Source organism: Salvelinus namaycush, chromosome 16, assembly GCF_016432855.1.
Source record: "Salvelinus namaycush isolate Seneca chromosome 16, SaNama_1.0, whole genome shotgun sequence".
Classification (NCBI taxonomy): domain Eukaryota; kingdom Metazoa; phylum Chordata; class Actinopteri; order Salmoniformes; family Salmonidae; genus Salvelinus; species Salvelinus namaycush.
In genome coordinates this window covers 2,263,187-2,291,150 of record NC_052322.1, presented here as the reverse complement: position 1 = coordinate 2,291,150, position 27,964 = coordinate 2,263,187, and the positions used below count along the sequence as shown (strand labels likewise).

Sequence of the window (27,964 nt, the reverse complement as noted above, 5' to 3'; positions counted from 1 at the left end):
TTTTTTAAATAACCCCTTATTACTACCCCTTATTTGATTGAATATATTACTCATTATTACCTGCAATATTGAACACATGAATATGTTATTGGTTGTTTTAATCCATCTTATCTTGCCACACAGAACATCATTGGCCAATGAATACAGAGCAAATGGACATTTCTCTCTTTATTCTAGAAAGACAAAGTATTCACTGATCAAATCAAATATTACAAAAACAATGTATACACAATTAAAGACTTTACAAACAATTACTTGAAACATTTGTTCCCCAGGCTCAGCATTTAAAATTGTACAAATAAATTACAAAACTGTTAGCTTCTTTGTTCTTTGCATAGTCAAAATAATTTTGACTCCAAATTTATACAATAAATATACAAGACATCAAATTTAGGGGAGAAGCAGAACAAAATAATAAATGAACCAATCAGGATGCACGGTACAAACAAACACCGATGATGACACTGCTGTTGCCAGGTGAAGGGGATCTTCCAATAAGGTTAGTAAGTGTGAACTCACTTCAGCTCCAGCTCAGATGAGGACAGATTTCTCCGTTTTGATTTCTTGTACTTGTAGCCCAGGAGGATGGTGGCCACTAGAAGCACCAGACCCAGGACCAGTAGGACCCACTGGCCTGCTGCAGCTCCTGCACCGTCCAGACTCATCCCAAGGAAGTCCACTTTACCCTCGTCTGGGGCTGGGGGGGACGTTTCTGAGCTGTCACCTGGGAACACACACACACAGAGGTGAGGGATGCAAATCAGGTTGTGGCATCATACCCCCATCAATAGCCTTCGCTAGAAAAGACTCACTCTTATCCTACGTGACTTTTCAAGATTGCTCGTGTCGAAACTCAGAACAACTTATTTAATGCATCTTTAGAAAGGAAAGAGTATCTTTTTCGTATCCTTTCCTCCATTTAAATGTTGTACAGTCAGTGGGTCTGAGAACATAGGTCTCTCAATTTTGTGCTCCCCCTCTTTTCTAACCCCATTCTATTTTCTCCTCTATCATGTTCTCTTCCTCCGTTTTTTCCACATCCCAGTGTATTGCTCTCCATTGTTCTCTCCACCTATTGGATTTCTCTCATTTGAGTCCTGTCTCCCCTCTATCTAATCTCGAACTCCTCCTTTCAGCAGGAACTCATCAGCACATGAAGGACTGGAGGGATTGATTTCATTGCTAGGCGCCTCAAACCACTAAAATCAATGCTTAAGCTCTGACAACAGTTGTTTCTCTGCAAAGGCATTGGTTTCAAGTTTACATTGGAATTTTGGTAGCTCTGATGCATTGGGGAAAAAACATACAGTGCCAGTCAAAAGTTTGGACACCTACGCATTCAAGGTTTTTTTCTTTATTTTTAGATGTAGAAAATAGTGAAGACATCAAAGCTATGATATACCACATATGGAATCATGTAGTAACCAGAAAAGTGTTAAACAAATCAAAATATATTTTATATTTGAGATTCTTCAAAGTAGCCACCCTTTGCCTTGATGACAGCTTTGTACACTCTTGGCATTCTCTCAACCAGCTTCATGAGGTAGTCACCTGGAATGAATTTCAATTAACAGGTGTGCCTTGTAAAAAGTTCATTTGTGGCATTGCTTTCCTTCTTAAAACTTCTTGTCAATAGGGGGGCGCTGTTTTCACTTTGGAAAAAATCGTACCCAAATGAAACGGCCTCGTACTCTTTTCTAGATCATACAATATGCATATTATTATTACTATTGGATAGAAAACACTCAGAAGTTTCTAAAACTGTTTGAATTATGTCTGTGAGTAAAACAGAACTCATTTTGCAGCAAACTTCCATGCAGTAAGTGAAAAATCTGAAAACGAGGCTCTGTTTCAGGGCCTGCCTATTCAATTGCCTTATATTTATCGATATGCATGCACTTCATACGCCTTCCACTAGATGTCAACAGGCAGTGGAAGGTGGAATGGGGTGTCTAGCTTGATCTGAGGCCGAACAAGAGCTTTTGGAGTGGCAGGTCAGGAATTTTCTTTGTCTACCAAGGCGCGCCGCGGAGCTCGACATTGGGTTCTGAAAAGCGTTACGTATACACGGCGAATATCTCCGGCTCTGATTTTATTTGATACATGTGATAATAACATCATAAAGTAGGTTTTTTCAGCCGAGTTTTATCAGTTTATTCAACGTTTATTGGGACTTTTGGAATTTTCCGTTCTTTGCGCCAAGAGTTGATGGGCATGTTCGCGCCACATGGCTAGCCAAGGTTGCTAATTCGACAGAAGAAATGGACATTCTAAAACCAAACAACGATTTATTCTGGACCAAGGACTCCTTGTACAACATTCTGATGGAAGCTCAACAAAAGTAAGAAAACATTTATGATGTTATTTCGTATTTCTGTGTAAAATGTTGAGTCCTATTCTCCGCCGTTTTGGTGAGCGCTGTCTCGCAATAACGCAAGCTGTATGTTATGGTAAAGTAATTTTTTTAAATCTAACACAGCGGTTGCATTAAGAACCAGTGTATCTTTCATTTGCCATACAACAAGTATTTTTATGTAAAGTTTATGATGAGTTCTTTGGTCAGATTAGGTGAGTGTCCAAAATATCTCCGGAGATTCTGGTGAATCGATGCTACGTATTCACAATGTATAATCAGGATTTGTAGCTCTAAATATGCACATTTTCGAACAAAACATAAGTGTATTGTATAACATGATGTTATAAGACTGTCATCTGATGAATTTGTTCAAGGTTAGTGATTAATTTTATATCTTTTGCTGGTTTTTGCGAAAGCTACCTTTTGCTGTGAATAAATGCGTTTGTGTGTTTGGCTATTGTGGTTAGCTAATATAATTCTATATTGTGTTTTTGCTGTAAAACACTTAAAAAAATCGGAAATATTGGCTGGATTCACAAGATGTTTATCTTTAATTTGCTGTACACCATGTATTTTTCATAAATGTTTTATGATGAGTATTTAGGTATTTCACGTTGCTCTCTGTAATTATTCTGGCTGCTTTGGTGATATTTTTGATGGTAGCTGCAATGTAAAACTATGATTTATACCTCAAATATGCAAATTTTCGAACAAAACATAAATGTATTGTATAATATGTTATAAGACTGTCATCTGATGAAGTTGTTTCTTGGTTAGTGACTCATTTTATCTCTATTGTGTCGGTTTTGTGAAAGCTACCTATGCAGTAGAAACATGGTGAAAATATGCGGTTGTGTGTTTGGCTATTGTGGTTAGCTAATAGAAATACATATTGTGTTTTCGCTGTAAAACATTTTAAAAATCGGAAATGATGGCTGGATTCACAAGATGTTTATCTTTCATTTGCTGTATTGGACTTGTGATTTCATGAAAATTATATTATATGATATCCCTGTCCCGTTAGGCTAGGCTATGCTAGTCAGTTTTTTTGATGAGGAAGATCCCGGATCCGGGATGGGTATCACTGAAAGGTTAATGCATTTGAGCCAATCCGTTGTGTTGTGACAAGGTAAGGGTGGCATACAGAAGATAGCCCTATTTGGTAAAAGACCAAGTCCATAATATGGCAAGAACAGCTCAAATAAGCAAAGAGAAATGACAGACCATCATTACTTTAAGACATGAAGGTCAGTCAATCAGGAAAATGTCAATAACTTTAAAAGTTTCTTCAAGTGCAGTCACAAAAACCATCAAGTGCTATGATGAAACTGGCTCTCATGAGGACCGCCACAGGAAAGGAAGACCCAGAGTTACCTCTGCTGCAGAGGATAAGTTCATTCGAGTTAACTGCACCGCAGATTGCAGCCCAAATAAATGCTTTACAGAGTTCAAGTAACAGACACATCTCAACATCAACTGTTCAGAGGAGACTACGTGAATCAGGCCTTTATAGTCGAATTGCTTGAAAGAAACCACTACGAAAGGACACCAATAAGAGGAAGAGAATTGCTTGGGTCAAGGAACACAAGCAATGGACATTAGACCAGTGAAAATCTGTCTTTGTGAGATGCGTAGTAGGGGAATGGATGATCTCCGCAGGTGTGGTTCCCACCGTGAAGCATGGAGGAGGTGGTGTGATGGTGTGGGAGTGCTTTGCTGGTGACACTGTCGGTGATTTATTTACGCTTAAGCAGCATGGCTACCACAGCATTCTGCAGCGATACGCCATCCCATCTGGTTTGTGCTTAGTGGGACTATAATTTGTTTTTCAACAGGACAATGACCCAACACACCTCCAGGCTGTGTAAGGGCTATTTGACCAAGAAGGACAGTGATGGTGCTGCATCAGATGACCTGGCCTCAACAATCACCCGACGTCAACCCAATTGAGATGGTTTGGGATGAGTTGGACTGCAGAGTGAAGGAAAAGCAGCCAACAAGTGCTCAGCATATGTGGGAACTCCTTCAAGACTGTTGGAAAAGCATTCCAGGTGAAGCTGGTTGAGAAAATGCCAAGAGTGTGCAAAGCCGTCATCAAGACAAAGGGTGGCTACTTTGAAGAATCTAAAATATATTTTGATTTGTTTAACACTTTTTTTGGTTACTACATGATTCCATACAGTAGGTGTTATTTCATAGTTTTGATGTCTTCAATATTATTCTACAATGTAGAAAATCGTAAAAATAAAATATAACCCCTGAATGAGTAGGTGTGTCCAAACTGTTGACTGGTACTGTATGTATATATATCTCTTCATTATAATTCACATAATAATTCACATTTCCTGTTGCTGCAGGATTATTTTCCTTCTGTAACAAAAAGGCTCAAATGAAGATCCTACATCTGTAATGTCAATATTGAGCTTTAGGGCTAGATTCTATCAGATCTGCATAGCATTCCTAGATGCCATTCCAGACTCCCTCCACCTACCCAAGGATTTAGGAGTACAAAAATCAGTTAACTACCTAACTGATGATCTAAACGGAACTTTGCGTAATACCCTAGATGCAGACGGACCGCTAAAAACAAAAGCAGCTGTCACAATAAACTAGCTCCCAGGTATACAGAAAATTCCCGAGCCCTGAAACAAGCTCCCAGAAAATTGGAACGGGAATAGCACTCCACCAAATTGGAAGTCTTACGAATAGCTTGGAAAGACAGTACCGCGCAATATCATAAAGCCATCACTGCTTCTCGATCAGCCTACTCTTCCAACCTGATTACGGAGAATGAAAACAATCAACATTTATTTTTGATACTGTCGCAAAGCTAACTAAAAAAACAGCACTCAACAAGTGAGGATGGCCTTCACTTCAGCAGTGATGAAATCATGAATTTCTTTGACGAAAGATCATGATCATTAGAAAACAAATTACAGTCTCCTCTTTCAAAATGCATTTTTCTCCAAACCTCAGTTGTCCTACTGGACCATATTCGAACTAAACTACAGAAAGAGCTACTTCCTGTGCTTGGCCCTCCTATGTTGAAAATAATAAATGCCTTCCTATCTTCCGGATGTGTATCAAACTCACTAAAAGTGGTAGTAATAAAGCCTCTCCTGAAAAAGTGAAACCTTTGACCTTGGTAATGTTAAAAACTATCAGCCTATATCGAATTTCCCACTAGACGTTGGAACATTATTGCGTTCTCCTGGCATCCGCCAAACCCAGATTCGTCCATCGGACTGTCAGATGGTGAAGCGTGATTCATCACTCCAGAGAACGCATTTTCACTGCTCCAGGGTCCAATGCAGCGAGCTTTACACCACTCCAGCTGACGCTTGGCACTGCGGTGATCTTAGGTTTGTGTGCGGCTGCTCGGCCATGGAAACTGATTTCATAAAGCTCCCGACAAACAGTTATTGTGCTGACGTTGCTTCCAGAGGCAGTTTGGAACTCGGTATTGAGTGTTGCAACCTGAGGACAGATGAACTGACTTGTTGGAAAGGTGGCATCATATGATGGTGCCACGTTGAAAGTCACTGAGCTCTTCAGTAAGGCTATTCTACTGCCAATGTTTGTCTATGAAGCTTGCATGGCTGTGTGCTTTATTTTATACACCTATCAGCAATGGGTGTGGCTGAAATAGCCAAATCCACTAATTTTAAGGGGTGTCCACATACTTTTGTAGATACAGTTAATTCGGAAAGTATTCAGACCCCTTGACTTTTTCCACATTTTGTTACGTTACAGCCTTATTCTAAAATGGATTAAACTGTTTTTTTCCTCATCAATCTACACCCAACACCCCATAATGACATTGAATAATATTTCAGTTTTTAAACATTTCTAAAAACCTATTTTTCCGGACCCTTTACTAGGTACTTTGTTGAAGCACATTTAGCAGTATTTACAGCATCGAGTCTTCTTGGGAATGACACTACAAGCTTGGCACACCTGTATTCGGGTAGTTTCTCCCATTATTCTCTGCAGATCCTCTCAAGCTCTGTCAGGTTGGATAGGGAGCGTCGGTGCACAGCTATTCTCAGGTCTCTCCAGAGATGTTAGATCGGGTTCAGGTCCGGGCTCTGGCTGGGCCACTCAAGGACATTGAGACTTGGCCCGATGCCACTCCTGTGTTGTTTTGGCTGTGTGCGTAGGGTCGTTGTCCTGTTAGAAAGTTAACCGTTGCCCCAGTCTAAGGTCTTGAGCACTCTGGAGCAGGTTTTCATCAACGATCTCTCTTTACTTTGCCCCGTTCATCTTTGCCTCAATCCTGACTAGTCTCCCAGTCCCTGCCACCGAAAAACATCAAAACAGCATGATGCTGCTGCCACCATATCGTAGGGATGGTTTCCTCCAGACGTGACGCTTGGCATTCAGGCCAAATGGTTCAATCATGGTTTCATAAGACCAGAGAATCTTGTCTCTCATGATCTGAAAGTCTTTACTGTAGGTGCCTTTTGGCAACCTCCAAGCTGGCTGTCATGTGCCTTTTAATGAGGAGTGGCTTCCGTCTGGCCACTCTACCATAAAGGCCTGATTGGTGGAGTGCTGCAGAGGTGGTTGTGCTTCTGGAAGGTTCTCCCATCTCCACAGAGGAACTCTGGAGCTCTGTCAGAGTGACCATCGGGTTCTTGGTCACCTACCTGACCAAGGCCCTTCTCCCCCGATTGCTCAGTTTGGCTGGGCGGCCAGCTCTAGGAAGAGTCTTGGTAGTTCCAAACTTCTTCCATTTAAGAATGATGGAGATCACTGTGTTCTTGGGATCTTCAATGCTGCAGACATTTTTTGGTACCCTTCCCCAGATCTGTGCCTCGACACAATCCTGTCTCGGAGCTCTACGGACAATTCATTCGACCTCATGGCTTGGTTTTTGCTCTGACATGCACTGTCAACTGTGGGACCTTATACAGACAGGTGTGCGCCTTTCCAAACCATGTCCAATCAATTGAATTTACCACAGGTGGACTCCAATCAAGTTGTAGAAACATCTCAAGGATCATCAATGGAAACAGGATGCACCTGAGCTCAATTTTGAGTCTCATAGCAAAGGGTCTGAAAACTTATGTAAATAAGGTATCTGTTTTCGCTTCTTCATTATGGGGGATTTTTTGTTATTTAATCAATTTTAGAATAAGGCTGTAACGTAACAAAATGTGGTAAAAGTCAAAGGGTCTGAATACTTTCTGAAGGCACTATTTCCATTGATTATCATTGAGATGTTTCTACAACTTGATTGGTGTCCACCTGTATCAGTTTGTCTCTGTGGATGGTTTGTCCTCTGACAAATCAATGGTAAGTTTCGATGTTCCTCAAGGCTCCGTTTTAGGACCACTATTGTTTTCACTATATATGCTACCTCTTGGTGATGTCATTCGGAAACACATTGTCAACTTTCACTGCTATACAGATGACATACAGCTATACATTTCGATGAAACATGATGAAGCCCCAAAATTACCTACCCTGGAAGTCTGTGTTTCAGACATAAGTGTATGGCAGCAATTTTTTAAACGTTTAAACTCGGGCAAAACAGAGACAGACCTAGTTCTAGGTCCAAAAAAACAAAGAGACGATCATATCAAAAATATTTCAAGAACAGATTTTTTTCATCTTTGTAACATTGCGAAAATCTTTAACTTTTTGTTAAAAAAATTGGCAGAAAAGCTAATCCATGCTTTTGTCACTTCAAGATAAGCCTACTGCAATGTTCTATTCTCCGGCTACCGGGATAAGGCTAATGCTAAATACATCTGTTAGAATGTTGACTAGAACCCCCAAATTCAATCATATTACTCCAGTGCTAGCCTCTCTACACCGGCTTCCTGTTAAGGCTAGGGCTGATTTCAAGGTTTTACTGCTAACCTACAAAACATTACATGGACTTGCTTTTACTGATCTCTCCGATTTGGTCCTGCCGTACATACCTACACGTACGCTACCTACACTGTGTAGGTCAAAACACGCAGTTCTCCTTATTGTTCCTAGAATTTCTAAGCTGGAGGCAGGGCTATCTCCTATAGCGCTCACTTTTTATGAAATTGTCTGCCGATCCATGTGGGAGGCGCACACTCAGTCTCAACCTTTAAGTCTTTACTGAAGACGTATCTCTTTAGTAGGTCCTATGATTGAGTATAGTCTGGCACAGGTGGTATGGGGGCTGTGTTTTGGCCAATCGTGGGTGGGGTTATATCCTGCCTGATTGGCCATGTCTGGGGGTGTCGTCGGATGGGACCATGATATCCCTTGACCACTCCCCTGTATATATGCTGTAATAGTCTGTGTGCCGGGGGGCTAGGATCAGTCTGTCCTAGGGTCAGTCTGTCCTATCTGGTGTATTTCTCCTGTCTTATCTGATGTCCTGTGTGATATTAAGTATGCTGCCTCTAATTCTCTCATCTCTCTCTCTCCCCTCCCAGAGGACCTGAGCCCTAGGAACATGCCTCAAGACTACCTGGCCTGACGACTCCTGGCTGTTCCTGTCGTGCTGTCCACCTGGTCGTGCTGCTGATTCAGTTTCTGCTGTTCTGCCTGCGGCTATGGAATCCTTACCTGTTCACCGGATCTCCTACCTTATCCCGGACCTGCTATTTCGACCCTATCTCTCTCTCTACCTCACATGTTGTCTTAACCTCTGAATGCTCAGTTATGAAAAGCCAACTGACATTTATTCCTGAGGTGCTGACCTGTTGAACCCTCTATAACCACCGTAATTATTGTTTGACCCGGCTAGTCACCTATGAACATCTTGAAGAACGATCTAGCCTTAATGGCCATGTACTCTTATAATCGCCACCGGCACAGCCAGAAGAGGACTGGCCACCCCTCAGAGCCTGGTTCCTCTCTAGGTTTCTTCCTGGGTTCCTGCCTTTCTAGGGAGTTTTTCCCGAGCCACCGTTCTTCTACATCTGCATTGCTTGGTCTTTGGGGTTTTAGGCTGGGTTTCTGTATAAGCACTTTGTGACATCTGCTGATGTAAATACATGTGATTGATTGACAGCAGTTGTTTTGTCTGTGTCCAAGGTGAAACTACATTAGAGCTGTCAAATCCACAAGCACAATCTACACCTCGATTAGGCTGATAGAAAATAACACAATTATTTTGTTAAATGAGATTCAATTTGAGCGTCATTATTTTCATGTAGACTACACTACACACAAGGGTGTGGCTTTGTGCAAATGATCACAAGAACACCGATTTGACAGCTCCAACGCAGTTACACCTCAGACATGCCAAAACATCAGTTATGCGGGTGTCTGAATCCTGACCCATAATGTTGTAATTAAGTGCAATTGCCATCAATGAATGAAGTTCAATAGTTGAAGATAGCGTTTAAAGCCAGCTATCAGACTTACTTGGTGGTTTCCAGTCGTATTCAGGCCAGCCTCTGACCTCATTGTTCTTGTTGTTCTCTGCTTCCAGCCAGTCAGTGAGAGGTTTAAAGTACTCTACCAGTGGCTTGGCAGACATGATGGGCTTTCCAGTGATCATGGCCATCGTTTCAGGCCAGGGCTTACTGAAACCCACTTTCATCACGTCACTGCAAAACACAAGGAATGGATAAAACAGATGAAACAAGTCCAAGAGTCTATCAGAAAGGCTGTCTCTTTTACTATAGTCTCACAAATACGTTTCAGACAACAATTCTACATACCTGAACGATAACTTCAAAACGACATCGTTTATCACATTAAAATATGGACAGTGCTGTCACGGTGATGGAATGCTACTTGTATGCGGGTGTACAGTACTGACCCTAGAAGTTTCCCTGCCTCTTTGGAGCGGTAGATATCACAATCGTGGAGAGGGCCTACATGCCCGGCGGCGTTACACAGAGCCTGATGGAACTGGAACTGTATGATGAAGCTCACAAAGTACCTGATAGGAAGACACACAGTCACATGACGTTCCCACTGCATCTCACATACAAAACAATATGTTTCATGAACGAATGTAATTTAATGCAATGTAGGCCTACATGTGTTTTATGAGCAAGAAAGAGAAGTGATCTAATTGAAGTTAGGTAACTTAACGTTGAACATTTGGCTCACTATTGTTTTCAGCATGTACATTGCACCACTGATTTCATCTCCAGTAATAAATGTGGCAGACACCATGGCAGACACCGTACCTGACATAGGGCACATTAGCAGGGATGTGGAACTTTGCACCTGGGTCAAAGTCCTGCTCAGTGCGGGCCACAGGTGGACACAAGCCCTGGTACTTCATTCTGGAAGGGACAGACACAGTACAAAGAAACGATTCAGTCTTTCTTTTAGATAGATGAGATATGGAGGATGGAGGTTATTCACTTAAAGTAATAGTCTTTACCTCATATTCCACCATTCCTTGTTGTACTCCTCCTCAGAGATGCGTCCGTCAAACACTTTCCACCTCCACTGGTCCATCAGGTAGCCGAAGGGCAGGAAGGCAATTTTGTCCAGGGCGATGCTCATGAGGTAATTGATCGTACTCTCTATGGAAATGAACAGACACATTCACGTTTAGAGTGGCATAGCACATTCACAGTGCAATCACAGCATATAGCTAGTTAATTTATGTTCACCACACAGATTGCTTTAAAATATATTTTGTTGATGCTCTGTCTGCAGCTATGCTGTCATCACATAACCATTTTTTCCCGGTTGGAAGAAGGTCTTAGTAGTGAATTGAAAATGTATCTTGCAAAAATTGCTCCTTTATTTTCCTCATATTTATGACAGGGAAAAAAGCAGGGCAGAGTCAAAACGATTAATAAGAGCTCACCTGCGTTGTCCTCCACCACATCCAGTAAACCAATCTCCTTTAGATGCTTGGGAGTCGCGACAGACAGGGCCAGCACATCACCGATGGCCTCGTGGAAACCTGGATTGGCGCCTTCACGGAAGGAGATGGGCTGGTCCTTGTACTGAAGGAAGTACTGCACATGACCCATCTCATGGTGAACGGTGATGAGGTCATCCATGGTTATCACGGTGCACTGTTTGATCCTGGAAATTAAGCATATGAACTCGTCATTTTAATGGCCAAAAAGGGCAGTCATCTTTGTTTTTCATGGGGAACGCAAACACATCTTGAAAGTTGAAAGGGTTAGAATACAACGACAACGGGTGGGGGTACCTCAAGTGAAACTCGAATCTGCAATCCTGTACATGTGAGTCCCAACAGCATACACCAAGAGTTCCAAAGCTCTTTGTAAAGTTTCTGGTGTTTTACTGTACTAAGAAAGCTACAGACTCTACATCCCTCCAAATTACCTGAAGTCTTTGCGGTTGTAGAAGTCCCAGGCGGAGGCATGACACACCACATTGCGTCCATCCTTGGGTTTCTCCAGCATGGACTTGGCCCAGAACTCTGGAGGCATGGGCAGCAGCCCCAGAGAAGTGAAGAAGTTGTCTGACTCTTGGAACATCCTGGTGGCATTCCAGCCCTGTGGGGAAAGTTGGGAAAACCCAATAAGGTTTTCCTGGTCAGGTCACATGGAAACTCAATAATATCCCACCGTTAAACAGAAAAACTGGTAGTTGTCAAATTTGTTACCTTGGCTATCATGGCTGGTGTGGCGTCTACTTGTGTGGCATCGGGGTAGGGAATGGCCAAGTCCATGATGCCAGACCAGGTCTGCGCCCACATGTTACCTGATAGGACGAGAGAAACATGGCTGTGCTGTTTTATCCATAACTAAACAAATGTTAAAGGTATTAGCTATCTTTCAGCCTTGCACCCCTGACAGAGCTCAAAACAGTGGGATTTAGATTCAGAGCCAGCGCAATCCCTAGCCTGGTGGACCTGTCACAATCAATGTCATTCTCAAGGAACATCCACAAAACAACAGCAGAATATCAATGTGCAATGGTCATACATAAAAAGAGTTTTGGCCTTAGTGCTGGAATCCATGCTGGATTCCGACTCTTGGTCTCACCTAGAAGATGGGCAGGGATGGGCCCTCTCACGTTGATGTGTTTGCCCCCATACTTTTTGTAGAGAGACCTGCGCACGTAGGCGTGCACGTTGAGATAGAGGGGCTCCAGCTCCTTCCACAGATGCTCCAGGTCCTCTTCGAAGGTGGGGGTCTCGTACAGGGAGCGCCAGAAGGCCCCGTTATCAGAGTGTCCTATGAACAGACAGCATTAGAGTGAAGGAGAGTTCAGTGCCAGAATAGAACATAAGTAGACTGCGGAGGCCGACAAGGCTGCCCCCTATTGCTTATTTTTTTCATATTAGTACTTGAAACCCTTCCTGAACTAATTAGAAAACCTACCAACTGCCAGCCTCTGTAGAAATGTCTTTGGGTCTGTTATTTTGAAGACCTTACCATTAAGAGTGGCAGCTTTGTTGGCCAGTTGAACATATCTCTTGTAGTCCTGTCGCAGTTCTCTGCCAGAGGCGTTTCTCCAGCCCTGCCAGGCGAACAACAGCTCATTATAGTCTCTGGACTCAGCCATAATCTGCTGGAGGTCTGAAACAAGACACAAACCAGAGAAAGAGTCAAGACCAGAACTCTCGAGACTCAAAACAAGATCAGACCCAACCGTTTGAGACCCAGAACAAGTGTATAAAGACCATGATGAGATCAAGACCCAATAATGTGAAATAAACAAGACCCAGACCAACCGTTTAAAAAAGTTTGTGTATCTTGACCACATGACCACAGTAAAGAAAAACTGAGACAAACCTCTTTGAAGTTTCATATTTGTCTGGTTTTGCTGAGTTAGTTGCCACCTCTTTTGTCAAATGTTATCTAGATAAGTTGTGATATATACTGTATATATATTTTTATATATATATCTTGGATGTAAAACAAATATCACATGGACTAATAATACTAACCAGTTAGAAAAATGGACAATAGATGGACCTTTTAATTAGGTAAGTGTTTTGGTGCCCTGAACCAGGCATAGGATTGAGCAAGGTTATTGTGGGATCTTACCTGGGTCCAGTGGATGGCAAGTCCCATTAGCTCTGCACACCTGAGCCACACTGTACTTGGTCTCCATGTTCGCCAGCAGATTGTTGTACTAATAAAAAAGCAATCAACAGCATAAGAACTTGCAACTGCCCTAAAAAAAATGTATAGTCCTACATACCTGTTAAATAGCTGTAGAATAATTGAATTAACGATGGAGGTTAATGTACTGTGTGATTTTTTCCCTTGATTTAGTCAGTGAACAGGGGATCATTTCGAAGGTATTGGGTCAATAAAAACACACAACCCATTCCTACCTCTTTCAGTTCCTCGTCGGGAAGTCCTGCTCTTTCGATGTCACTGAGTTTCTTCAGGATACGCTTCACAGAACCATCCTGAAAGTCTGTGGTGTCATATTTGCGGGCCTCTTTTCCGTAGGTCAGTGTGTGGACAGACATGTCCAAGTTCTTTTGCAGCTGGAGACAGAACACACTCACTCGTCACAACGGTCCATTGATTTGTCCAAGTGCAAGAAATGGGTCAGAAAAGCTGCAGGATGTGCAGTAGGATCTAGTGTGTTAATGCTGGGCTGGACCAAAAGCCTGCTCATCCTGTACCTCCTCCAAACCCTGGTTCATGAATACTAAGAGTAGTTTTTGAGCTGTGGGTTAGTTGTGTGAAAGCCAATTGCCAATGTGTACAGTATGAGCGAGGGCGATGCTCCATTAAGACACCAGACCCAACTCTTACCATGTGCTGCTTGTTCTCCTCATTGATGTCAGTGTTGTAGGCCCATGATGCTTCAGTGTAGGCATTCCAGACCCCCTCCGCAGTGCTGTTGTACTCTTCCAGGAACTTCTTAGCCTGCACCTCATCTGCAATCTTGTCTAGGTAAAGAGAAAGGTACAGGTACATTTAAGCTACATGGCTATGTGACTGTGGCCTGTTTCTAACTTAAGATCTGAGGGTATAGCTTGAATTTGTATGCAAGTTCATCTTCCAGTGACATCCATGCATGATTTAAGAGAGAAGTGAATTTGTTTGAAGAATCTTTTATTGATTTTCAGCATGAGGTTTCAATTTAGTTTGCAACAATGAGAGTTCTAAATGTAACGTCCAAACAATGGAAAAAAAATACCCACCACCAGTAACAAACATTATTATCATTATCAAGTTCATTGATAATAACTATTACAACAATCACAATAATAATTGCACTGCCTACAATTTCATCCACATTTAAGTGGAATCAATCAACAACAAAAATAGATGAATCACCAACAATGAAGTGTTCATATTAGAATTATAGATAGATGGTATAGAGAGTTTGTAACACAGTTCTTAGTCAGAAAATGAAAATGAAATAAAAAATAACAAACAAAATAAATACACAAATAAATGAATTAGAATAAATAGTAAAAAAAAAAAAAGAATCGAACAAAACAAAAGGTTATAGATTAAGATTTTCCTCAATTTGTCCTACAATCGTATAAACTGAATTTGATATTTTCCTGTTTGAATCTTTGTACTGTGTGTATATATGTTTTTTTTTCTGACAAATAAAATGAATCAATCAATCAAGTGGGGAAAAAACATTGATCCATCTGCCAAAAGTAGGAGGGGCAGACTTCATCCAATGCAAAGTAACCATGTTGAAAAGCTAATTATAGTGCACTTGTCATCAGTTATATCATCAATAACCAGATAAATCACATTGAAAGATGATCATTTTCCTCCACCAATTTAAAGGTTGACTTTTGGAATTCCACATGTTTTATTTGATGGAAAATCCTCCTCCTCCTTGGGTTAAACCTGTTTACTGGCTCACCAATATCCTCGGGGTAGCCCTCTGGTACGGGTGGAACCCAGTTAAAGTCTGGCCAGCCCAGGGTCTCATTCATTGCTGCATTCTGTTCCTCCAGCCATGTGATGATGGGACCAAAGTATTCCATCAGGGCACTGGCATCCATCTTGTTTGTTCCGACGGCTTCCTGGAGCACCTGTGTCCAGGGCTTTGATTCTCCGGATTTAAGGACCGTCCTTTCAAATTCAACAGAGGGAAATGTGGGAAATGTGTTAAGCCTCATTTACTAATGTAGCTTTGTATGATTTAGCTTCAGCAAGTCTAGGGACAATGTTTTATGACTGATTCAGTTAGGGGGGGACTACATCTTAGGGTCATTTGAGATTAAATATATTTTGTGTCTCATCTCTTAACTTGATCAGGTAACAACATTGTTTATATGGCTGTAATGAATGTTCTAAGAGAGGCAATAACAAAACACATACTCTAAAATCTTTCCCGCCTCCTTGGACTGGTAGATGTCACATGTGTGCAGGGGTCCACTCTGATTGGCTGCCTGACATAGCTTCTTGTGGAACTGGAACTGCAGAATGAAGCTCACAAAGTATCTGCGGGAGACCAAAAACAACATCTTGAATCAATCATCCCAGCGAACCACAATTGGTTTGTTTGCATAAAACATTCGCCTGATATTGCAAGAACGTTCCCAGAACACATTCAGTCTGTTCTTTAAAAGGTTCCCAAAATGTTTCATTAGGTTGTGGGAATAGTCGTATGGAATCATTGTGGGGATATCACAAAATATGAACTGTCCAGATGATTATACAATATTTATTTTGGGGTGCAAAAAAACATTCTTTAAAAGTTCACATTTTAGTGAATGTTAGGAGAACATTCCAAGGATATTTCATTTAAAACATGACATTTATTTTGTTAAAAAAAAATTCGTTATCAAAAACGTTATTTCAATATTTTTGGGAGGCTATCATCCTAATGTTAGATGAAACCCAAACTATAACTTAATGTGAATCTTAGCTAATGTTCTGGGAATGTTTGAGGGTTGATGGCATTTGAGGATTGATTTTGTATTAATGAATTGAATGAATTTGTAATATTTATATTCCCTCAGTGGTCTTTATTCCTGAAGTGTATGTGCATAATAATCATCAATAAAACTATACCTGTATGTGGATATGAGGAAAGAAGTGAGTGAGATGGTTTGAAAAAGAATCCTACCTGATGTATGGGGTGTTTCCTGGAATGTGGTATTTTGCTCCAGCATCCATGTGCTCCTCTGTGCGTTTGGTGGGAGGACAGATACCCTGGTATTTTGTCCTTGAAAAGTGAACAAGGGAAGACAAAATGACAATGTTTTTTTGAAAAACATATTCCCATTGTATAAAATGTACTATTATCTTGGACATAAACAATTTCCCTCCACAAACTTTCGTCATGTTAAATCTTTTCTTGGCACTTACCTGAGGTGCCACCAGTCTGCGTTGTAGCGCTCTGGGGGGGTGCGCCCACTAAACACACTCCACCTCCACTGGTCAATGAGATAGCCGAAGGGAAGAAAGGCCATCTTCTCCAGAGCCATCTTCAGCAGGTAGTTGATGTCGCTCTCTACAATGAACAAGCCAATTAAATCACACAAAAAATAATAACCACCACAATAACTAAGTAACTAAGTAACTTACTCACTAAGTAAGTAATTAAGCAAGCAAGCAAGTAGGTAACTTACGTACTAACTTACTTTCTTACTTAAGCTACTATTTTCATACTACTTACTCATTTACTTTCTTACTTCCTTTACTCAGCTACTTAGTTAGTTACTTACTTGGCAACACTGTACCTACTAACTTACTAACCACAAAAAATCTAATTGTTTTGTAACAGTGTGCCATAGATATATTTCTGCGTACCGTTGTCATTGGTTGCATTGGGCAATAGGCCGATGCTGGCCAGATGCTTAGGCGTGGACACAGAGAGGGACATGACGTCACCAATTGCCTCATGGAAACCTGGGTTAGCCCCGCGGCGGAAGCTATAAGGCAGTTCCTTGTACTGCAAGTAGTATTCAACATGGCCCATCTCGTGGTGCACTGTGAAAAGCTGCTGCATGTTCACTGTGGTGCACTGTTTGATCCTGAATGTGAGGAAACATCACATATGAAGACATTTCATCTTCATAGCATCGGGTAACTGAAGCCTCTCTTTTCTCGACTCCAGAGTTCATTTCCATAACCCCATGTCCACTTGCTCACCTGAAGTCCTTTCTATTGTAGAAGTCCCAGGCAGATGCGTGGCACACCACCTCCCGATTTTCTGGCTTCTCCAACATAGACTTGTCCCAGAACTCTTGGGGCATTTTGATGAGGCCCAGGGAGGTGAAGAACTCCTCAGCCACCCGGAACATATGAGTAGCATTCCAGTTCTAGGAGGAGGAAATCATTGTGTTTCAGGTATATACAGCCAAGCTTAACAGACTTTCAGTGGATGAATTTTGAGTTGGTACAAATTATTTCAACTAGGCTAGACAAGAGTTTGGGATTTTATTTTTAACAAACACAGAGAGAGTTTTAGATATTGTTTTTGGATATATTGCCATTTCTTAACTTTCAACTATTTCCCACCCAGTGATCTATATGTAAACTGAGCTGATAACCAATTCTCCAATTTCACCAGCTTACTTGGGCCATCATTTCATCTGTCACGTCCACATTGGGTTTGCTGGAGAAGGGGATCATCATGCCATAGATGTTGTTCCAGGTTTGCGCCCACATGTTTCCTGAAGAAATGAAGCACACGCCACTTAGCATTAGCCAGAGGCTTAATAAATCTACTGGCAGAGCCTCCCTATTCACAAACACTGTGAGCAATGGCTATAGCTAGCACCTGATGTTTCCTGACTACGTGACTTGACCAGGAAACCGCAGGGCCTGTTCTAACCTACATTATGTGTCTGATAGTAACGTCTATAAGTAGGGCCCAGGTCAGGGCCAAGTGGTCAGGAAAAACTCAGGGCCCTACCTAAAGTTAATGCTAAACTTTGATGGAGTGAGATTAAGTTGACAAAAGAGCTGATAAAATAGTGAATGAAAATGTTGCATTGGCTATAAGTTCAAAAAGAAATTCAAAGGTCAACTCACCTAGCAGATGAGCAGGGATAGGTCCTTTAAGATTGATGTATTTCGGGCCGTAGTGGTTGTAGAGCTTGCGGCGCACAAAGGCGTGAAGATTCTGGTAAAGCGGCTGTATCTGTTTGTAAATAGCCTCCAGGTCATTCTCGAAAGTCTGTGACTCGTACCACGAACGCCAGTATTCTCCCGTGTCATCAAAACCTAGCGAGAACACAACCACGTTTATCAACAATTACCTTTCACCTCTTGTCTACCTCTCCTCTGTCTCCCTCACTACAACCATGGACCAAACTTACAATGCCTATGAAGTGTGCTAGAAATAGTGACATTCACAATGACACAGTTGTGGGGTTTAACCATATGTCAGGTCAACGTGATATTTTTACCATCGGCTTTATAGGCCTTGTTGCTAAGCTCCACAAACTTTGGATACTCTGCCTTGAGTGGCACACCCGATGCATTGTGCCAACCCTCCCAAGCGTACAGCAGTGTCTTGTAGCTCCGTGAGTTGGCCATGATCTCTGTCAGCTCTGTGGAGGCAAAGTCAAAGAGACCCTCAGTTACAGAACACAGAAACTCCCTACACAGGGGACTTCTGGATTTCCAAACGGCGCCAACGGAAAGAGAACAATGGTAGTTTTAACTTTTCTTAAACAATGAGGTGTAGAAGTGTTTAGATGACTTCATGCTCTCCTCTCAGTGGGAGAGGTGCCTAAAATATACATTCGCTAAGAGATTGGCCTTGAGGTATGATGATGCGACGGAGGCAGATAGTGGCCTAAAAACAACATATATATTTTTTACAGGTTGGGTATAGGAAGTGACGGTAAGGAAAGAGGGAAGTTGAAGGCCACTGAACAAAGTGAGTTTGGGTAATCCAACGGCTGGCGTTGTTTTGTGATGAGTGACCCTGGACCACCCAATGTTAACTTTAGTAGATTGTAAAATGAGGAATCGTCTGGGGGAAGTGGACTCTAAATAGAGTGTACACACATTCACAGAAACCATTTCCATGATCTAGATTGAAATGTAGACTGAATTTGCATGATATGTCTAATGTTGTACTGTAACACACAGTATTTGTTACAGTAGAGGCAGGGTTTCCCAAACTCTGTCCTGCCCCCCCCCCCCCCCACCCCCCACCCATGGGTGCACATTTTGTGTTTTGCACTAGCACTATGCAGCTGATTCAAATCATCAAAGCTTGATGGTGAGTTGGTTATTTGAATCAGCTGTGTAGTGCTAGGGCAAAAAAACTAAACATGCACCCAGGGGGGCCCCCGGGACCAAGTTTGGGAAACCCTACACTAGGGTGTCAAAATGTACACAGAGTAGCAGGCCTGTAAGAACATGTTGTTGTTTGATTTCCATCCGTTACACTGCATGACATTGGGAAATGACTTACAGTAAGTGCAAAAAATGATTGCGTGGGCGTATTACTGAATCACTCATGTTTTTTGCCCAACACGATAGTTCACATTCGTTTTTTGGGGAGCACAGCTCACAAACCACAGGCTAGGGTTTAAACCAACACTTAGGTAATTGGGAATGACTGATGAAGTCAGCGTGCTCTACACTGTAGTAATGACCAGTAGTAGGCCATTTCAATGTTCCTAAATGGTTTAAATTGAACCACTTCCCCCAGAGACCTCTTCAAAGTAATTACCCTCATCCTTTTCCTAACTTGTTATTCCTTCCTCCCTTAAACGTTCCCTCTTTTTTTTTACAATAAGCATAATATTGCAATTATAACTGTAATTACACGAAGACAGCCACTCACCTGGCTCAAGAGACCAGCATTCATCTGGCTTTGGACACACTTTGGCAGTAGAGTATATTTCAGACATCTTGCTTAGTATGACGTTGTACTGGGAGATAAGGAGATAAGGAGATTGTGAAAAGACAAAATGGCTCTCTGAATCCATTCGGACCTTGCCGATGCTCTCCTACAACAGCTGAACTTAACATATTATGTTTTATAACCTCTGCTACACACATGTTGACATTTCAGTGTCACATTGACACACAACATCTAATTCCGAGTCTGACTCAAAGCTTGTAATAGCTCTCCTCTAAAAAGATGTAAACAACATGAGACTGACCTCATGTCTTTCTCCTGCAGGTAAGTTAGCCGCTCCCAGAATGTTGATCTTCTTGATACGCCTCTGCAGAGAATCATTAAAGGTGGCCACCAGTATATCAGAGAAGGTTTCTTTGGCCTTCTTTCCCCAGGCTTCTGTGAAGGCCTGCTTTAACCCATCAGATTCCACCTGTAACCACAGACAGGTGATGGGGGTTTACTATAGTGTAGCAACCCAACGGCCCTCACGTAACAGCATCCTGTATCTTGAGTAGTCACGGTCCAAGTTGGAAGAGTAGAACGCACAGGTACCGTTGACATCCAACCATTTGGGAAATTGATGATGCTGTATATTTTGTTCAGAAAGCTATGAATAGCCATTACAAAACAACTTCCCAGAAACAAGGAATCCACTAACTGTACAGTCTCCCTTTCTATATCATGGCCACTCACACAATTTCCGACTGTATTTGTCTTATTCCCTACTTCTGGTCTAGTGTCGTAAGACTAATTGCATTGCACTAAATCCCAAGCAAAGGCCCACAGCATATTGAATATTCATGGGGATCATGACAGTTAGCTGTGGGCCAGAAGGCCCTCTTTGTGACAACAGTCAGAGCTCAGGGGTTGAGTGGGAGTACAAAGACTAGAGAACCCTGGCCCACCGGATCAAAAAGTTCCTTATGCATCTTATTAAGGAGTGGAGACGACTACTTAACTAGGGAAGTGGCAGCATCACTCACAGTTCAAGGACAACACACAGGCATTATACTGTTCTCTTGCTCTCACTACGTAGGCAGTACATACACTCATAATATGAGACGTGAGACCTGTCCTTGACGTCGTCCTGGAAGGCCACTGTAGAGTAGAATACAGTCAATTCAACATTGTGCTGTGCTGTATGATAACGCTGATACATGAGGGGTGCTGGAACACAGGGCCACTCAAGGCATCACACACATAGCACATAACATGTTATCCTGTCCATTATGACACTGACTGAAGCTCAATACAGATACGTCAAAGGGTTGAGAGGCTTCAGCCAAACCGCCTCGGTTCACCTTAGTGACTACTTCTGACAGTTTACGTGTTTTACCTGCCAAGAACAGATGCTGCCAAGAACTAGACTATTACAAACATATTAGATGGTGTTGTTTTGTTATCGGTTAAGAGTGTTTTTACAGTAGAGAGAACGCCTCACCAGCGACACGGGGTGTACTGTATGATAACAAAGACAGATGACACACGGCCAACAGGGAGAATGATAACCTCAAGAGGACACACAGTCACACACCCATGTGTGCTACAATGTGGACCGAGTGTGAATATGCCACAAGCTACAGTCGTTTTGGGTTTCCCTATACTGTAGTATCATGTTTGGGGAGAACACAAAGTGACTCCTTTTCCTCCTGGGTGTTTGTTCCTAGACTGGGTAGACTGGCCCCTTGCAAACTGTCCCTTTGTGTACTTTTGTGCACTCTCCATAAATTTGAATTTAACCCATTTGGGTACTGTTGTTTTTGCCGCGCTGTTAAAAACTCTAATTGAAAACCTACTAGTTCCCCAGCTGCCTTTCTTGTTTGTGATTTCCTACAGGGAATGTCCGGCGCACTCTGTCTACGTCCACCGTATTAGGGGTTGAAGGTTCTCCAACAGGACCTCCAGTCCATTAGTTGCGTTATTTGTATCTTAACCACAGAAGCATAGAGTCACTGTCAGGAGGACACTGGAGCTCGTCTGTCACAGCCCAGGACATAGACATCCTGCCAGGGCTGACAAGACAGTAGCTTCTGTTACGTGATGTTGTCATTGAGGTCCAGCTTACCCACTGCGTCTCTACCGCCACTGATTAACAGATGGAAAACTGGTAACGTTGTTGAGGCATTAACTCTGACCTCTCTCCCACTCTCTCCCTCTCTTAAACTCGTTGTTTGCTGCCACACACACTCAATCATATCATCAGATTGAACTCTTCTCTCTTTTTCTTTTTCTATAGGATAATAAAGATAAGGTGAAAAGCTGTTGACTACCCCACCTCTCTCTCGCTCTTTCTCTGTATATTTCTCCCTCTCCCCCTTTCTCTCTCTCTCTCTCAAGGCTGTTGAAAGTGTTCACTCACTTATGAAAGATTGACTGTAATTCAGAGGCCCTGACTGTAGTATAGTGTCATTAACCAAAGGGCCCAAGGATCACTCTTGTTGAGCTCATCAAGAGAAAGTTAATTTGTAAAAAGGCGAATGGGGAGGGAAAGATATCCTGTAACGAGTTAGTCAAATGTTCCTACCCAATTAGAACATTGGAATTCTGAAAAATTAGGAATCTCAGTCAAATTCAAATGGTACTCTCATTGTTTGGCTAAATAAAGTACTGTGGATCTTCGCTTCATATTTTTTCAGATTTTCTGAGGAGAACAAATGCTTCATTCAATTGTGCTCTATGAAAGTTAAGTGAAAGAAGACGCTTTGAAAACACCACTCCGTGGATTTGGACCTGCTTTGACAGCCCTGGGTGCACACGTTTCATGTACTTTTTGGATAGTTGATATTCCGTCCGCATTTCAAAGTAACTGATGCCCACAACCAGTGGTGCTCTTTGAGCATTACATTTTTTTTAGAGCCTACTTGATATTAACCCTCCGGACTGATCTGACTGCTGTTTGATCCTTTGCTCTCCTCGGCCTGAGCTCATTTGAACTGAGATTAAATAACTTGACCGCAAGGTTATCATAGATGTGTGTGTGTGTGTGTGTGTGTGTGTGTACACATAGAGGTGCAAGGGGAATACATCTAGTCTAATTCAATTGCTTACCATGCTTTACCATGGTACAGTTTAACAGCACATTTTTGCTTCAGATTTTCGCCTAATCCACTACGACAGGACTGAGACAAAGATGAACTCAGTGACGTAGGAATCCCCAGGCCCAGCCCAAGTTGAATGGAATGTTGGTGTTAACTTTACAGTACATCCCCACCAGTCAATAGGCCTTTCTCTCGCACGATGGGGGGTCATGCTAATTCATTGTCACAGCCTGCGGGGAGGAGACTCGCAGAGAGACCAGGAAGGCTACCCTCTGTCTGCCAGATCTTATAGAACACCAAAACCCCTGATTCCCTTTGATCCAATATTTGATGCGTGGGGAATAATAGCGGTCATAACTGGCGGAGACGCTCGATGCCTGGTGCGCGCATGTGTGTGTGTATGTGCGCACATGCGCGTTTGTGCATGTGTGTGTGTGCACTTGCATGCATGCGTGTTTGTGCATGTGTGCGTATGTGTGTGTGTTTGTTTCTCTCTCAGAGCGACAGATTACTGCCTCACACCTCCACAGTTTCATTGATCCTTCCAACTGCCTGGATCACTTTACTTTTTCACATTTTTTCACAGTCTCTAGCCAACACGGTTCCCCAGCCCATTCGATTATGCAAATGTATCCTGATAGCATATGGTGAGACGGGAGAAGCAGTAGAAGAGAAGCAGGTGGCACTAGCATGCAAATGTCTCATTACTCCACTCTGAAAAGTCCCATTTAAACCACACTACGGTGTCTTTAACGTGTGTACTAGGAAGTCCATGTTATGCATCAACCTGTGAAATTGCACTTTCCTCAAATACCAGTACAATGCTTGGAAAATAATCAGGCATTTGAACTTATGGGCATCTAACAAAACAACAACCCCCATTCTACCCTCTCCACACACACCCCACACCCCTCGGGCTTCATTCAAGACTCGGAGACGCTCAAACCACATGTGTGTGGGTTCTTTTGATGATTTTCAGAAAACATACAAGCTGAGTTGGCAGAAAATGGGAGGAACTGAGCATATCATTTTGGATGAGGATGAATAGGGTTGGTTGTAAAGCCATGCGGGGCTCAACCCAACAAACATCCCTCTATGGGTGCTGTTGTCATACAAGGAACCAGTCTAGCCTTGACAAACACAACTGAGTAAGACTTTTCAGTAACCACCTCCTTATTTATGCATTCATAAAGCCTCTATAACAGCTATGCAACATTCACAAAGCCTTCATGAATGCATACATGAGTAATAATGTTACCCACAACTCTAACTGGTACATAATGGTTCGCACTGGACTGAAGAGGCTAACAACTAACTAATCCAACTACTGTCAACCTTTCATTGAAACACCTCTGTGTGCTGTGTGCAGAGTGGGGAAGGGGGGGCCGGGGGGAGGAGTCCTACCTTTTTGTTGGAGTTGTGGGCCGTAATGTTGGTCTGGTATGTCCAGCTGGCCTCTTGGTTTTGGTAGGTGACAAGCTCGGCGGTGGTATTGTAGGCAGTGACAAAGCTTTCAGCCCCGTCCGCTGTGGCAGGGTATTCCGCTGGCACCCACTCGGGTGGCAGGACAAGTTGACAGAGTCCCAAGAGTGGCAGTACCAGCACCACCGCTGCCCAAAGCATTCTGGCCCAAGAGTAGTCTCTCCAATAAAGTCAAGGAAATAAAGTGGAGAAGGAAGGAGGAGAAGGTGCCTAAAAATGAACTTGTTGCAGTGAGAGGAGAGTAGAGTAACACCTTCCCTGGTTTTTTCTCATCCCAGTCTCCCTCCTGCTTCTCTTCTCCTACAGCCACTGTCTGTTCCTCGAATGCTGAGCCGCCACAGCCAGCTCCTTTTAAGTAGCTAGCAGTCTAACCCAGCCCACACTTTTCTGCAGCCTTCCCCTTTCCACTTCACAGCACTGCCTGCCGCACACTTACTAACAGTATCTCTTTCTCTTTTTTTCCTCTCCCTTTCCACCCCCCTCTTTTCTTCTTTCCTCTCACGCCCTTCTTTACCTGTCTCTCTCTTTCTTTAATTAACAGTATCTCTTTCTCTTTTTTAACCGCCCCTTTACCTACCAATAGTAATGATTGGAATCGCAGGCACTCGCTCTTTTGCCCAAAGCCAAAGCATGTAGAGGGAGAGAGGGAAGAGAAGGGGGAAGATACAGAGAGAGTGAGAGAGAGAATAAGAGAGTGGGAGAGGAGGTGGGGAGAGAGAAACAGGAAGAGAGAGATACAAAGTGAGAGAATGAGAGGAGGGGAAGATATGAGTAGATGTTAAGGGGGTGAAACAGAGATACAATATGGGAGACAGGGGATTCTATGTACACACTTATAGGGCCCCCTGACTTCCCAGCTCTCTCATCTTATAGCTACTGTATGAGAGCATCAGTGTTATTTCTCTCAAAAGAGAAAAAGATAACAGAGGGGAAGGTTTTTGCTGCTGCTCCATTTTCAGAGTAATATCATCATACTACCTAGCTGTGGGCAAAACAATAATACTGCACAGTACAAGCATTTTCTTCACTACTTAATTGGTTTACAAGGGCATAGTAACAAGTCACTAAATGTTACTCTCAATTGTTTTCATGGGAAGCTGTTTTTGCTTTCTTTGACTGTGGCTAGGATCACACAATCTCCTGTCTCAATCTGTGATTAAATTCGACATGTATTGAGACTCAAAACAGAATTTGGAAGGAAAGCTTGTCATTTTCATCTTATTCAAGGTTTAATACTGGCTTTTTTGTTTCCCTCATCAAAGCCTGTAGATAGAACAATAGCCAGCGATTAAATTGAATGTGTTTTTTTGGTTCTTGAAAAATACCTACTTTAATGAGTAAAAACGGATATAAACTGTGTAGAAATTACAACAGTAACAAAATTACCCTGCTAACAATCACTAAAACGATAAGTGAGACCGTCAGGGAGCATTGAAAACACTACAGGTATGAGTGCTTGGATGAGCGAACAAGGAGCTAGCAATAGTCCAAACTGCACAATGGCTCAGAACTGTATTAGAGGAGGGTACTCTAAAAGCACATTCTCACAGTGATGTTACAACAGCTACTCTACAGCACAACAAAGCTGAGACAGCACAGCAGTCAGGTCCTCAACAAAAATAGAGGATGAGGGAGGAGGAGAGTGTGAAAAGGCAGAGGCAGGGGATTTTCATTCTGTCTTTATCACCATATTCTGGATAGTTGTCTGTCATCCAGACTGTAGTACAGCAAGCTAAACTCTCTGTCACTTGCTGTTGCACGGCAACTGACAATGAGGGGGGAGGGGGCTGGCCAACATGAGAGAACCTAGTTCAGCTTCTCTGGTATGGGGGAAATCAGAGGGAGAAAGAACACATTATTACACAATCAGAATAAAACTGGGGTAGACCTATTCATAGGAAAAATAGCCTAGATCTGGAGTCTGCAAGTGCCCAACATGTGGGAATATTGAAAATGTGCTGGCGTATAGGGACTTGGCATAATCATTGATGTAAGCTATGTCATCCCAATGACATTTTCCATAGAAGACCATTTCCAGAGAATGGGTTTTTGACTGGGTCTCTTCTGTACAGATGACCAATTTTATGGGTTATTCAGAGGTGGTGTGAATCATACCGTTGTGACTATAACTACTGTTCCCTGAAGGAGGGAAATTAGGTACAACACAGCTATGGGGACTTTGTGCTCTAGTGCCCTCTACTGAAGAACATTAGATGAACACCGTGCCTCACTGGAAACCCCACCTTCCACAGGTGATAAACCCGAGGCATGGATTCCTTAAATCTGGTACCGCTCTTCACCGATGCTCAGAAGTGGGCGGGGCGGAGCCAAACAGGTGTTGTGCCTTGTTTCCCTCCTTACAGGAACAAAAATTATAGTCCTCCCAACATACCGGGCACATTCCCAGAACATTAGCTAAGATTCCCATTAAGTTCTACAGTAGTTAGGGATTTATCTCACATTATGATGATAACATTCCAAAAATATTCAAAGAATGTTTTTGATAACAAAATCTTCATACTGTAGTTAATTTTTTTATTAAATATCCTTGGAATCTTCTCCTAACATTCACTAAAATATTGTGAACAACATCTGTAACGACCCCCACAGAACATTCCCCAAAAGTTATCTTTAGGTATCCAGGTAATGTAATAACAAAAATTGTAACCGAAATTGTTTATGTGAAAGTTCCCAGAACATTTGTTAGGTTGCGGCAAATGTTCTCATAACACAAAAATGATCCAGTCATGCTGATGATTATACGACGTTTGTATAAAACATTCCCCCGATGTTTCAAGAACATTCCCGGAAAACATTTTGTCTGTTGTTTAAAAGTTTCCAACTTGTTTCTTTAGGTTGTGGGAACAGTCTGGTGGGAATATTGTGGGGACTTCACAAAAGATATGTTCCCAAAACACAAAATACTGTCCAGTTGTGCACATGATTATACAAGGTTTCTTTTAGTGTGCAAAAAACATTCACCTAATGTGACAAGAATGTTCCCAGAAAACATTTTGTCTGTTCTTTAAAGGTTACCAGAATGTTTCATTAGGTTGTGGGAACAGTCTGGTGGGAACATTGTGGGGATATCACAAAAGATGTGTTCCCAAAACACACAAAAAATAATCAAAATTTCCAAATAAGTCCGTTTATTTTTATTTTTATTTATTTATTTTTAATTTTATCTCCTTTTCTCCCCAATTTTCGTGGTATCCAATCGCTAGTAATTACTATCTTGTCTCATCGCTACAACTCCCGTACGGGCTCGGGAGAGACGAAGGTCGAAAGCCACGCGTCCTCCGAAGCACAACCCAACCAAGCCGCACTGCTTCTTAACACAGCGCGCCTCCAACCCGGAAGCCAGCCGCACCACTGTGTCGGAGGAAACACCGTG

At 42.3% G+C, this 27,964-nt stretch overlaps 1 protein-coding gene across 1 annotated transcript; it reads right to left on the bottom strand.

The window, feature by feature from the left end:
• Positions 1 to 515: 515 nt before the first annotated feature.
• Positions 516 to 24,603, bottom strand: LOC120060851 (angiotensin-converting enzyme-like). Its single transcript, XM_039010265.1, has 25 exons — positions 24,493 to 24,603; positions 20,313 to 20,480; positions 19,991 to 20,078; positions 18,597 to 18,740; positions 18,220 to 18,411; positions 17,761 to 17,858; positions 17,335 to 17,504; positions 16,993 to 17,216; positions 16,549 to 16,693; positions 16,307 to 16,405; positions 15,556 to 15,678; positions 15,095 to 15,306; positions 14,017 to 14,153; positions 13,584 to 13,742; positions 13,291 to 13,378; positions 12,676 to 12,819; positions 12,283 to 12,474; positions 11,901 to 11,998; positions 11,618 to 11,790; positions 11,127 to 11,350; positions 10,692 to 10,836; positions 10,492 to 10,590; positions 10,116 to 10,238; positions 9,716 to 9,900; positions 516 to 724 (listed from the first exon to the last, which is right to left on the bottom strand). The coding sequence occupies exons 3-25, from the start codon at positions 20,055 to 20,057 to the stop codon at positions 516 to 518; spliced, it is 3,450 nt and encodes a 1,149-aa protein (XP_038866193.1). The 5' UTR covers positions 20,058 to 20,078; positions 20,313 to 20,480; positions 24,493 to 24,603.
• Between the last annotated feature and the right edge of the window lie 3,361 nt (positions 24,604 to 27,964).